General features: G+C 58.2%; 1 protein-coding gene across 1 annotated transcript; it reads left to right on the top strand.

Moving 5' to 3' along the window:
• The first annotated feature begins 4,977 nt into the window (after positions 1-4,977).
• Positions 4,978-8,420, top strand: ACTB (actin beta). The gene is made up of 6 exons (XM_059155638.1): positions 4,978-5,117; positions 5,851-5,979; positions 6,096-6,335; positions 6,787-7,225; positions 7,320-7,501; positions 7,627-8,420. The coding sequence occupies exons 2-6, from the start codon at positions 5,857-5,859 to the stop codon at positions 7,768-7,770; spliced, it is 1,128 nt and encodes a 375-aa protein (XP_059011621.1). The 5' UTR covers positions 4,978-5,117; positions 5,851-5,856; the 3' UTR covers positions 7,771-8,420.
• Positions 8,421-12,695: the final 4,275 nt, after the last annotated feature.

The raw sequence follows: 12,695 nt of genomic DNA, 5'->3' as shown, positions 1-12,695 counted from the left end.
TGGGCAGGGGCTGGTGACGCAGCTACTGTGGCCATGACCGATCGGGTTTCCACTTGGACAGGCCCCAGGCCCCGCGGCTGGAGGAGCAGCGCCAGCCATGGAGTGCCCGGCGTGGAGCCCTGTGGGGGGTGCCCCACGGCCAGGCAGGGGTGCTGAGCACAGCCACACACCCAGGCTTGGCCATTGCCCACCAGCAAGGCAGTGTGGTGGTTGCGTCACAGCGTGCGGTGAACTGCAAGACCAAGCCCTGTGGCCGCTGGTCTCAGTTTGTGAGTCTGAGAAATGGGGAGATTCCGGCTGCGCTGGCAGGGGTGAGGTGAGATTTCTGGGTCGTGACTCAGGCTTAGCTCTGGTCAGAGCAGGCCCTCGGGGACTCTCGGGGACTGGGGAGGCCAGGCTTAGCCCTGAGGTGTGTGAGCCTGGCCTCTGAGTCAGCCTGCCCCGCCCGCCCGCACTTTCCAACATCTCCTTCCCCCTTCTCCGTTCCCCTTTCACTTCCCCGGGCCCTCCAGGAGGGGCACCCCTCCCTCTGTCCAACTCCTCAGGCATTGCAGGCCCCTGGGGCAGGCAGAATAGCAGGGAGAAGGCCACCCAGCCAGGAAGGGGGTTGAACCTCTGAGCAGATCTCTGGGGGCTTGGCCCCGGAGCTGGGGCGGCAGACCCCATGTCACTGACCGCTCGGGGCACCCTGCGGGCCAGCTGCCCCCCTGCCTTCTTTCACAAATCGGGAACAGAGGACTAAGGGGCATAGTGTGTGTGGTGCCTCCTGGCCCTGCGATTGATTCCCACTCCCCAGGGGGCCCCAGCAGGAGGCCTTGAAGTTGCCGATGACCCCACCAGGCTTGATCCAGCCTGTGTCACCAGGCTTGATCCCGCCTGTGTCGCCTGGCTTCTCAGGCCCTGGTCTGCAGAATGAAAGGACCTGGTGTCCGAAGGCCACCTTGGCATCTAGGGGGCTTTGGGCAAGCCACCAGCTGCTCCAGGCAAGTTGTGGTGATGAGTGGGCTGTGAGACCCTGCCAGGAGGACCGCGGCGGAGGCGAGGATGCCTCAGCTTCCCCGCCACCCCCCTCCCGCCTCCTTGCTCCCGTTTGCCTGGGAGGGTCCCAGCGTCCGGCTCCCTGTCGGCACTCGGGGTCTGTTTGGGTCACCTGGGGTTCTGCTCTGCGGAATGGGGACAGCAAGCCCTCCCAGAAGCTGGTCTGGGCCAAGAAGAACGGGCTCAGCTGGTGCATGTAGAAGGGGTGGGGGAGCCCAGGGAACCTTGTTTTCTATTTCTGAAAATTCAATCAAGTTCAAGTAAGCAAGGCTGGGAACTTTCCAGGAGTGCCCTGGTGCACAGGAAGAGAGATGGGTAGTTTTTAAGGATTTTTTAAAACTCTCCCAAGAAGTATCAGAAGTTCCCAGCTTCTCCAGGGTGGGGATTCCCCTTGGGGGGGTGGATAACTTTCAGTGAGCAGCCTGGGGCCAGCTGAGGCCCTGGGACACTCTGGCCAGAGGCCAGGCCTGGGTGGGGACTGAGGGCCTGGCTGCTGCCCAGGAGAGCACACAGGGCCCAGCCCAGCCTTCCTGCCTGCCTCCTCCGAGGGGGGCCTCCTTCAGCTGGTTGCTTGGCTCCTGCGGTGTTGGTAGGGGGGGTGCGGGGCGGGGTGTCTCTGACTGCCCTTTAAGGAGCTCCCTCCTTCCTGAGGAAACCTGCTGCTTTCTTTCGTAGGTGGCAGAGCGAGTTCTCTTTCACTCTCTCATTTAAGGTCTGTCTCCGGGATCACACCTGCTTTCTGCAGGGTGTTGCTGAAAACAGTGCCTGGTGCCGTTCCGCTCTGGAAGCGCGCCTGGCTGGTTGGTGCTGGTGTGTTGGACACGAGAGCAGCGTGATCCCAGAGGTTTGGCTCATGGCTGTGCCCCTGCTATGTGATCCCAGCTGGGTTGATAGCAGAAGGAGGAAATCACAGCAGGCTTCCTGGAGGAGGCATCCCCACGAGCTGGCCCGGAGGCATAGGAAAAGTTGGGGAGGGGGCACAGGAAACCCAAGCCCCATCCCTCAGAAATCCTGAGGTCCAGAATATTCTGAGAATGTCCTGGAGCCGGGGAGGACGGCAGGGGGAAAAGGTGGCACAGACTGCAGGCTTGGGGCCTCAGGAGCCATGGCTGTGTGACCATAGGCTGGTGGCTCTTCTCTCTGGACCCCAGGAGATAAGGGAAGTGGGACCCAAGAACTCAAACTCTGGAACAGCCTTTGGACCCAGTCCCTGGGCACACTCCAGGGGACACTTTACCAGGGAGGGGCAGCATGAAACTCCCCAGGACCCTGCGCCTAGTGTCCTTTGTGATGGACTCCAGTCCTGCCTCAGTTTCCTCCTCTGTAAAAAGGACGTGTGTTTGCTAGAGTATTCTGTGCCTTCGTTCATCCGTAAGCCTTCACAGAGCCCCTGCTCAGTGTGCGGCCTCTCCACCCTCCTGGAGCCAACAGTCCAGAAGCCACAGGTCAAGTTTCTGTAGAGAGGTGTTGTCCTTGGGGAGGACTGTTAAGTGTCCCCTGCTTGGATGCTTTGCAGGGTGGTGGGAACCAGGGTGGTGGGATAAAAAAGCCCCAGAAAGCAGGTGAAGTGCCATTGGGTGAGCCAGGCTAAGGCTCGGGATGTCCGTATGTGGGCTGGGTGACAGCTCGGAAATCTCCCTGCAAAGGGCAAAGTTCCCAAGCGAAGAACCTGTTCACTTCCTCTCCGGCTTGTCTCCTCCCACTTCCTCCCACAGGCTCCACTTCCTCTTTTTCTTCGCCCCTCCCCCTAGGCTCCAGGCCCACCCCCCTCCCAATCCTCTGTCTTCCCAGTGTTCTTTCCTAGGGCTGAGGATACCCTGGGAGACACTTGTTCATTCATCAGCACAGAGCCCCCGGAAGGGTGCGGTGGGAGGAGGTGGGTGCCGGGGCTCCCAGTCTGGAGCGGGAGGCCAAGCTGTGAAGGTCTTAAGTGGGAGGGCGGTATAGGGTGCAGATGGCAAAGGGCTCCCCCACAGAGGGGGGTCTTCCCAGATGGGCTCCAGAAAATGGCTGCTGTAGGCCTAGGGCCAGTAGTGTTCCAGTCTGAGGTTATGTTGGGCTGGTGCCCCTGCCCCTTAGCCCATCCCTGCTGGAGAAGATGTAAGCCCGTCCCTGGCCCTGCGGCCCTAGTCCCAGCCTGCCCAGCACCCCTCCAGGCTCAGGGAGCAGCCACAAGCAGCCCTCACCCCCAGGCAAAAAGAGGGTCTCTCCCCAGCCCCCAAATTGCAGGGCTGGCAGGCCCCAGGGCAGCTGGCTGGCCAGATGCCCGTGACTGAGAAATACAAGGCCAGGGATAGGGCAGTCCCCGGGAGGCAGGGAGTGGACAGGTGGGGAACATTCCCCCAAGCCTGGAGCCGAGATGGGAGAGCTGCAGGCAGCAAATCTCTTGGCAGTGATCTAGGGGTGCTGGTGTGGGGCTCTGAGCCTGAGGGTTCTGCTATGCACTGGGGCAGGGTCACCCCTCCCACCCAGATATGGCCTCTGCAACTACAGAGTGCCCTGCTACCAGCCACCCGTGGTGGGCAGGACCAGACTGTACATCCATATATGGACGGAGGGGTCACTGGTTTCCACACGCACAGCTCATGACGCCCTACTACGTGCGGCAAAGCCCTGGGGTGCCCAGAGACAGACCCCAGTGGTTACAGGCCTGCGCCCCTACCAAGACCATTTCCCGTTTTCTGTGTGAAAATTCAGCTTCCTGCCACCATCTCCAAGAAGGTGCATGGTCCTCTAGGCTGAACCAGACGTCCCTCTGTGGCCCCCCGGGGTTTTCTGTCGGCCACACACCAGTCATCTTTGGCCACCCATGGTCACCATCTGGGTACCAGCTCTGCCTGCCAAACTGGCGGCTCTCAGAGCAGGGAACCACCCAGAACACTCCCAGATACCCAAATCTTGCCCAATGGTTGGTGGACAGACCCAGGGCAGGAAAGGGCGACAAGGAGAGGGTCTCCTCTGACGACAGTGGGTCTTTGGCTACTGTCTGTGCCACCCCACAGCCCCTCAAGCTAACTCATCTCTGGGGCGTTAAGGATCCTTGGCAGGCTCCAGATGGTCCAGGACAGAAGTTCAGCTGCAGCCACCCATGACAGACAGACGATGGATGGTGCGCCCCAGGTCCCAGAGCTGTGCTGAGCAGCCCTGCCTGCCTTCCCCCAACAGCTGCCTGGCTCATGGGCTAAGGGCTCAGGCCGGGATCCGCTGGGTGTGACCAGGCAGCTCTTGGTTCCATGGGGACAGTTTCTCTGCTCTACAGAGCCCACCTCGGTGCAGGCCTGCAGCTGGGGTGGCTTGGAGCCCTCTTCACAGGGAACTTCCAGTCACTTGCTCCAGATGCCTGTCCTGCCTCTAAGGCCTGAGAACCCTGTTAAGTGGCCACAAGCCCCCTAATTCCCCCTCAGTATACCATACCCCTCAGCCCCAGGTGTCTGAGTAGTAATGCCCCTCACTTAGCAAGCTAAGCACCCCAGCCGAAGCCCCCCCCCTTCCCCAATCCAGGCTTTCTAGGCAGTGGAGTTATTGTGGACCAATGCTTCCCCTGCAACTGCTCCTTAAGCATGCACCCACAGAAACCGGGGACCCTCGCATCCATGCTGACCGTTGCCCACCGGGGCGCTCACTGCTCATGTGACGCAGGGGGTCCCGGGGTAGAGAACAGGAGAGGGGCCAGATCAGGCATTGCCGAAGAGGGGCGGCGGCCCACGGGCCCAGCACCCAAGGGCTGCCAACACCAAAACTCTCTCCCTCCTCCTCTTCCTCAATCTCGCTCTCGCTCTCTCCCAGCCCGGCTCGTTCTCTCTCTCTCTCTCTCTCTTTTTTTTTTTTTTGCAAAAGGAGGGGAGAGGGGGTAAAAAAATGCTGCACAGTGCGGCGAGGCCGGTGAGTGAGCGGCGCGGGGCCAATCAGCGCGCGCCGTTCCGAAAGTTGCCTTTTATGGCTCGAGCGGCCGCGGCGGCGCCCTATAAAACCCGGCGGCGCGACGCGCAGCCACCGCCGAGACCGCGTCCACCCCGCGAGCACAGGCCCCTCGCCCTCGCCGCTCCGCCGCTGCCGCCGCCGGTTTACACCACCCCCAGGTAGGTTCCCGGGCCGGCCGGGGCTCGCTGCGGCCCCGCGGCGCCTCCTCCGGGCGGGCGGCCGGCTGGCCTCTCGGCCTCTGGCCTCGGCGCCGGGAGAGAGCCGCCGGGGACGGGCAACGGGGCTCGCGCTCCCCCCTCGCTCGGGCCGGGACTGCGCTCGCACTGCGCGCCCACGGCGTGCTGCGATCTAGGCTTAGGCGGCCGCGGGTCTTTGTCCGAGGCAGCGGCTCGCTGGCTCGCGCGGCTGGATGGCAGGGTGGGTGGGCGCGGCGGGTCCGCCGGCTGGGTGGGGGCTGGGGCCAGGGCTGCGCGTGCGCGTGCACGCTTGGGCCGGGAGCCGCGGCCGGGGTGAGGGCGGTGCGGCCGGCCGGAAGGGGTGGGGTCGCCGCGGCGCGAGGGCGCCTGCGCGCACTTCCTCTCCGCGCCGCCGGCTCCCGCGGGCGTGGCCGCCGCGCGCCAGTCCAGCCGGCGCTTTTTTGAACGAGGCGGGGGCGGAGCCAGCCTCGGGTGGGGAGGGGGCGGGGGCCTGGCTTCCTGCCGCGCGCGGCGGGGCCGCCTCCAACCAGCGTTTGCCTTTTATGGTAATAACGCTGCCGGCCCGGCCGCCTTTGTCCCCAATGTGAGCGCGCGCCGGCGCCCCCTGGCGGCTCGAGGCCGCGGCGCGCCGGAAGTGGGCTGGGCGGGGGCGGCCCCACCCGACCCCCGGCTCAAGGCCCGACTCCCTTCGTAGTTCGCCATGGATGACGATATCGCTGCGCTCGTGGTCGACAACGGCTCCGGCATGTGCAAAGCCGGCTTCGCAGGCGACGACGCCCCCCGGGCCGTCTTCCCTTCCATCGTGGGGCGCCCACGGCACCAGGTAGGGCGCCGGCCTTGGCTCTGATCTAGGTGGGGGTCGTAGGTGGGGCCTCCTCCCGGGGAGGAGGTCGGTGCCTCCGGGCCCGTGCTCAGGGCGCCTCGCCCCTCCCTCCGCAGGGCGTGATGGTGGGCATGGGCCAGAAGGACTCCTATGTGGGGGACGAGGCCCAGAGCAAGAGGGGCATCCTGACCCTGAAGTACCCCATCGAGCACGGTATCGTCACCAACTGGGACGACATGGAGAAGATCTGGCACCACACCTTCTACAATGAGCTGCGTGTGGCCCCCGAGGAGCACCCCGTGCTGCTGACCGAGGCCCCCCTGAACCCCAAGGCCAACCGTGAGAAGATGACCCAGGTTAGTGGCCCACTGGCCTTCCGTGGGCGGCCACCCCATCCTTTCTTGCCTTTCTGTGCCACGCCCTGTCTCACGTGTTCTTTCTTCTGCCATTCTCCTAGGACTTTCTTCTCTGACCTGAGTCTCCTTTGGAACTCTGCAGGTTCTATTCGCTTTTTCCCCAGATGGATTCTTTCTTGTGTTTGCCTTTCTGATTAGGCGTTTGAGGTTATAAAATGCTATGGGTTGTAGGTACTACTAACACTGGCTGGTGTGACCAAGCCGATGAGGCTGGTGTCGAGTGGCCTTGGAGTGTGTATTCAGTAGGTGCACAATAGGTCTGAAGTGAATCCCCATCCCGGGATCCCCAGCACATTGAGCTGTGTTCCTTGCACTTTTCTGCATGTCCCTAGTCTAGCCTGACCCCCTTGTGGTGGTTTCCTGGGCATCACCTGGTTTCTTCTCACTACAGATCATGTTCGAGACCTTCAACACCCCAGCCATGTACGTGGCCATCCAGGCTGTGCTGTCCCTGTATGCCTCTGGCCGCACCACTGGCATCGTGATGGACTCCGGAGACGGGGTCACCCACACTGTGCCCATCTACGAGGGGTACGCCCTGCCCCACGCCATCCTGCGTCTGGACCTGGCTGGCCGGGACCTGACGGACTACCTCATGAAGATCCTTACGGAGCGTGGCTACAGCTTCACCACCACTGCCGAGCGGGAAATCGTGCGTGATATCAAGGAGAAGCTGTGTTATGTGGCTCTGGACTTCGAGCAGGAGATGGCCACTGCGGCCTCCAGCTCCTCTCTGGAGAAGAGCTATGAGCTGCCCGACGGGCAGGTCATCACCATCGGCAACGAGCGGTTCCGCTGCCCAGAGGCGCTCTTCCAGCCTTCCTTCCTGGGTAAGTGAGCCCCGCCTGCCTTTCTTGCCCTTGGTCTCAGAGGGTCACCCTCGTGGCCGTTCCCGGAAGCCAAGTCTGGCGTGTTTCCTCTCAGGCATGGAATCCTGCGGCATCCACGAAACTACCTTCAACTCCATCATGAAGTGTGATGTCGACATCCGCAAGGACCTGTACGCCAACACGGTGCTGTCCGGCGGGACCACCATGTACCCCGGCATTGCCGACAGGATGCAGAAGGAGATCACTGCCCTGGCGCCCAGCACGATGAAGATCAAGGTGGGCACTTTGCTGACCTGGGCCCCCCTTGGGTTGGGGGTGGGTGGGGCTCCTGTGGGCGTGCCTCTCCTCCTGGGTTACGGTGTGCTGGATCCTCCCGCTAACCTGTCCCCTTCCTCCCCCAGATCATCGCCCCCCCTGAGCGCAAGTACTCCGTGTGGATCGGGGGTTCCATCCTGGCCTCGCTGTCCACCTTCCAGCAGATGTGGATCAGCAAGCAGGAGTACGACGAGTCCGGCCCCTCCATCGTCCACCGCAAATGCTTCTAGGCGGACTGTTACTTTAGTTGCGTTACACCCTTTCTTGACAAAACCTAACCTGCGCAGAAAACGACATGAGATTGGCATGGCTTTATTTGTTTGGGTTTTTTTTTTTTTTTTAATCGTTTTTGAATTTTTTCAGTTTTTTTTTTCTTTTTTTTTTTTTTGGCGCTTGACTCAGGATTTAAAAACTGGAACGGTGAAGGTGACAGCAGTTGGTTGGAGCGAGCATCCCCAAAGTTCTACAATGTGGCCGAGGACTTTGATTGTACATTGTGTTTTTTTTTTTTTTTTTTAATAGTCATTCCAAATATTGTGAGATGCATTGTTACAGGAAGTCCCTTGCCTTCCCAAAAGCCACTCCCATTTCTCTCTGAGAAGGGGCAGTCCTCGCCCGAGTCCACACGGGAGGGTGATAAAATTGCTTTTGTGTAAATTATGTAGTCCAAATTTTTTTTAATCTTCGCCTTAATACCTGTTCTTTTTGTTTTATTTTGAGTGGTCTGCCATCATGGCTTCCCCCTTTTTTGTCCCCTCCAATTCAAGATTCATGAAGGCTTTTTGATCCTCTTGGGAGTGGGGTTGAGGCACGAGGCAGCCAGGGGCTTCCCTGTACACTGACAAGACCAGTTCAATAAAGTGTGCACACCTTAAAGAAAGGACACGTGGCTTCTTGGTGTTGGGAAGAGGGGTGGGACAGTGGGGACCAAGCTGTCCCTGCCTCGAAGGGAAGGGGTTTTGAGGTGTATTGAGTCCTGATAACGGAACAGTCATGGGCTCAGAGATGGATAGAGGGAATTAAGGGCCCTGGCCCTTTGCCTGCCGGCTGTGTAATCCTATTTCTCACCAAGTTCTGAGGTCAGGTGCTTTGGGAAGGTGGGAGGCCTGGGCTCTGCAGACGGGGAATCAGGTGGTCCTAGGCCCCCCCAGACCTTCTATCTGCTGTTGGTCATCCTTCCTGATGGGCCTGGTGCAGACTCCGGGTGGAATCCCTTCTTGACTGCCAGCTCGCCTCTAATTCCTACCCAGCAAAGGAACGGCCTTGAGACGATTTGATGTAGGGCAGCTCCACAGTGCTGTCCAGGGCCTGGGGTGGGGCGTGTCAGTTCTGCACAGAATAGGTCTGGTTAACGGCGATGGAGCTTCCCTGCCCAGGGCCTGGGTTCTGCCTTGTGGCAGGTGGCTGCGCACCGTTGTATTGTGCACTCAGGACGTGGTTTCCGAGGATCTGTGGGGGCTGGGCTCCTTGGGGGCTGGGCAGGGTCTGCCTGGTGCTGGGGGTCAGTTTCTGACTTTATAATGCAGTGCTCCTAAGGCTGGCTTGCCTGCACTCTGCTAGAAGCTGTGATGGGGCTGGGGGGCGTAGAATGGAGGAGGACAGCCATGCAGGATGCCCCTTGCTCTTGTATCCCAAGAGGGAGGAAAAGGCCCAGAATCAAACCCCAAGTCCAGATTTGAGGCCTGGAGGGGACCAGCCCCTCCCTCCATGGACCCAGGGCGGCTCCAGCTTTCTGCTGCTCCCTTCTCCCTGTGGCTCAGGAATCTGGTGGCCCATTGGCTCCCACCTCACAGAAGACAGCAGAGACCCTCCTGTGGGCGGGATGTGTCTAAGAGTCCCACAGGCTTGAGGCAGGTTGGGAGGGACACAAGTAATGGTACTCCATGCAAAGCGACTCTGTTGGGGTAAGGGCACTGTTCTAAGACGTTCCAAAACCAAACAGGAGCTTGTGACTGACCCCGGAGCTCTCCTTGGCAGGTTTTCCTAGTTCAGTACACAAAACAGCACAACCGGTGTGTGGCGTGGGCTCTGGAGGAGTCAGTCCCACTCCCTCAGGGGCCCTGGGCTACCTCTATGTATCTGGGCGCCCGTCCTGGAGGAGGTGTGAGAGCAGTGTGCGTGGCACTCTTCTGTCTTAGAGGCCCAGGCAGCAGGGCCTGAAGCAGTAGTTAACCCCCAACCCCCCACCTCCTCTGGGGCCAGTTCTAGCTCTCTGGATCCCATTCAGGGGCGGTGATAAGCCCTGGGCTCTGCTGGAAGCTTCCACCTTGAGTCACTCACTCCTTTCACAAGCATTGATTAAGGGCCCAGCGTATGCCCGGCCGCCTTCCGTTCCTCCTTCCTTCCTCTAGCCAACCGCTATTTGTCCCGGGCATCGTGCCAGGAACAGGGGGAGCAGCGGAGAAGAAAGCAGATGTGCTTCCTGCCCGCATGAGGGACCCAGTGTAACGGGGGAAACAGTGTCAGGCCACCAAGCGAAGGCACAATGGCTGCTTGTGACCAGGAGGAAGAGCAGAGGCTGCGTGCGAGGGAGGGTGGGGACCACAGAGGGATGTAGGCGTCATGATGTCGGTCGGTGGGAGGGGGTCGCAGGTGCACATCTGCATTGAAACCCAGCAAATGGCGCCTCCATAAAAACTAGGGGGAAAATAAATAATTAGGAAATACAGATGGATCTGTGTCTGGATCCTCATGGTGAGGCCCCGGGGAGGTTCACGGTCACAGGGCAATCATCTTCCTTGCGGGGAAACGGGCTCGGAGGGTAACACAGCTCAGATATGCCGGTGGCCTGGAATCACCCAAGGCACGTAGGGGCTGGAACCATCCAGAAACTCCTGACAAGTGCTGTGCTGATTCACTCAGCCATTGATCGTTCAACCTCTCTCTGAATCTCACTCAACTTCTCTTTGCCCTCACAGAACTTATGGTCCTGTCCTATAGGGGCCACTGGCCACACATGGCCATTTACACTTAAGCTGATTAAAATGAAGAATTCAGGAGCGCTTGGCTGGCTCAGTGGGTAGAGCATATGACTCTTCATCTCGGGGTTCTAAGTTCAAGCCCCACACTGGGTGTAGAGATTACTTAAAAATAAAATACTACAAAAAAATAGAGACTTTTTTTTTTACACCTGGAACACTGTGTGTCAACTATGCTCAATACAAAAAATACTAATAGCCTTTAATTTTTAAAGTTTTTTTTTTTTAAGATTTTATTTATTTATTTGACTCACAAGTAGGCAGAGAGGCAGGTGGGGTCGGGAGAAGCAGGCTCCCTGCTGAGCAGAGAGCCTGACGTGGGGCTCGATCCCAGGACCCCGAGATCACAACCTGAGCCAAACAAAGGCAGAGGCCCAACCCACTGAGCCACCCAGGCACCCCAATAATCTTTAATTTTTAGAGCAGTTTTAGGTTCACAACAAAATTGAGAAGGTACAGAGATTTCACATGTGCCCCCTGCCCCCATGTGCCCAGTCTCCCCCACCATCAGCGTCCCCAACCAGAGTGATGCATTTGTTACCACTGATGAAACCTACACTGACACATCATTGTCACCCAGAATCCATAGTTTATGTTAAGGTTCACTCCTGGTGCTTACACTATGGTATTGGTGTTTTTTGGTGCTTTCATTTATTAATTTTTTTAAGTAGGGTCCACACTGGAGCCCAATGCTGGGCTTGAACTCACAACCCTGAGATCAAGACCTGAGCTGAAATCAGGAGTTGGACACTTAATCGACTGAGCCACTCTGGTACCCTCGGGTTTGGTGTTTTCACTGCATGGGTCCATGATATTACTCTGTAATATCATACAGAGTAGTTTCACTGCCTTAAATCCTCTGTACCTCAGCTGGTCATTTCTCCCCTTCCCTGACTCCTGGAAAGCACTGATTCTTTGCATCTCTCCAGAGTTCTGCCTTCTCCAAAATGCATAGTTGGAAGCATCCCATAGGCAGCACTTTTCAGATTGGCTTCTTTCACTTAGTAACATGCACTTAAGTTTCCTCCATGTCTTGTCATGGTTTGATAGATCACTTATTTTTAGTGCTGAGTAATTTTCCACTGGCTGGGGGCGCCTGGCTGGCTCAGTCAGCGGAGCGTGCGACTCTTGATCTGGGGTTTAAGGGTTTGAGCCCCATGTTGGGCGTAGAGATGTTTAAAATAAAATCTAAAAAAAAAAAAAAAAAAAGAATTTCATTGTCTTGATGGACTACAGTTTAATGTATCCATCCTTCACCAAAGGCCATCGTGATTGTTTCTAAGTTTTGGAAATTATGAATAAAGCTGCAATAAACATGTGTGTGCTGGTTTCCTCTGTGAAAGTCACTTTTCACCTCTATGCAGACAGCTTTAAAAGGTCATTCTGGGGGCACCTGGGGGGCTCAGTTGGTTAAGCGTCTGACTTCAGCTCAGGTCATGATCTCGAGGGTCCTGGGATCAAGTCCCGGGTGGAGCCTCACGTTGGGCTCTGTGCTCAGGGCAGAGTCCACGGCTTCCTCTCTTTCTCCCCCACACCTCGACTTGTACTCTCTCTCCCTCTTTTGCAAATAAATAAAATCTTTAAAAATAAAATAAAAGGTCATTCTTGCTGCAGTGGAAGGAGCTTAGGGAAGGTACGGCTCCTTTAAAAACTGTTCCGGTGTCATGAGGTCTCTGCAGTACAGACAGCGTGGGCTCCAATCCCAATTTTGCTTCTCATTCGGACTTGGGAGGGCGGGGGAGGTAACAGAGATCTCCACCTTCTCTGCATCCTTCCCAGCCTCCACTCCAGATATTTTTGGGGATCACGGCCGGGAGCTCAGACCTGGCTCAGGCTAGCCAGTACTGCAGAGGTGGGCTCTGGGAGCAGGAGTCACTGAGAGTGCTGTGACAAAGTGTCCCCCAAACCTGGAAACCACCCCTGAGTGGGTCAGCACAGTGAGGTATTGGAACTGACTCCCCACCTCGGTCGCCTGGAGCCCACACTCGGCGGTTTCCAACTAAATGCTCCTCAGAACTCAGCGCCTGGGAAATGCGAGACTCCCAGTAGTTAGAGTTTGTGAATCGCTCCTGTGTCGGACCCTTACGGGGATCAGCCCGGGGAATCATTTAGTTGACCATGGTTTACCGAGGGTCTGTTATTGTCCAGCTCTGTTCTAGTGGAGGGGTGCGGTGTCT

Source organism: Mustela lutreola, chromosome 17, assembly GCF_030435805.1.
Source record: "Mustela lutreola isolate mMusLut2 chromosome 17, mMusLut2.pri, whole genome shotgun sequence".
Classification (NCBI taxonomy): Eukaryota; Metazoa; Chordata; class Mammalia; order Carnivora; family Mustelidae; genus Mustela; species Mustela lutreola.
Note: the sequence above shows the minus strand (reverse complement) of the source record. Positions and strands in the feature narration are given on the sequence as shown.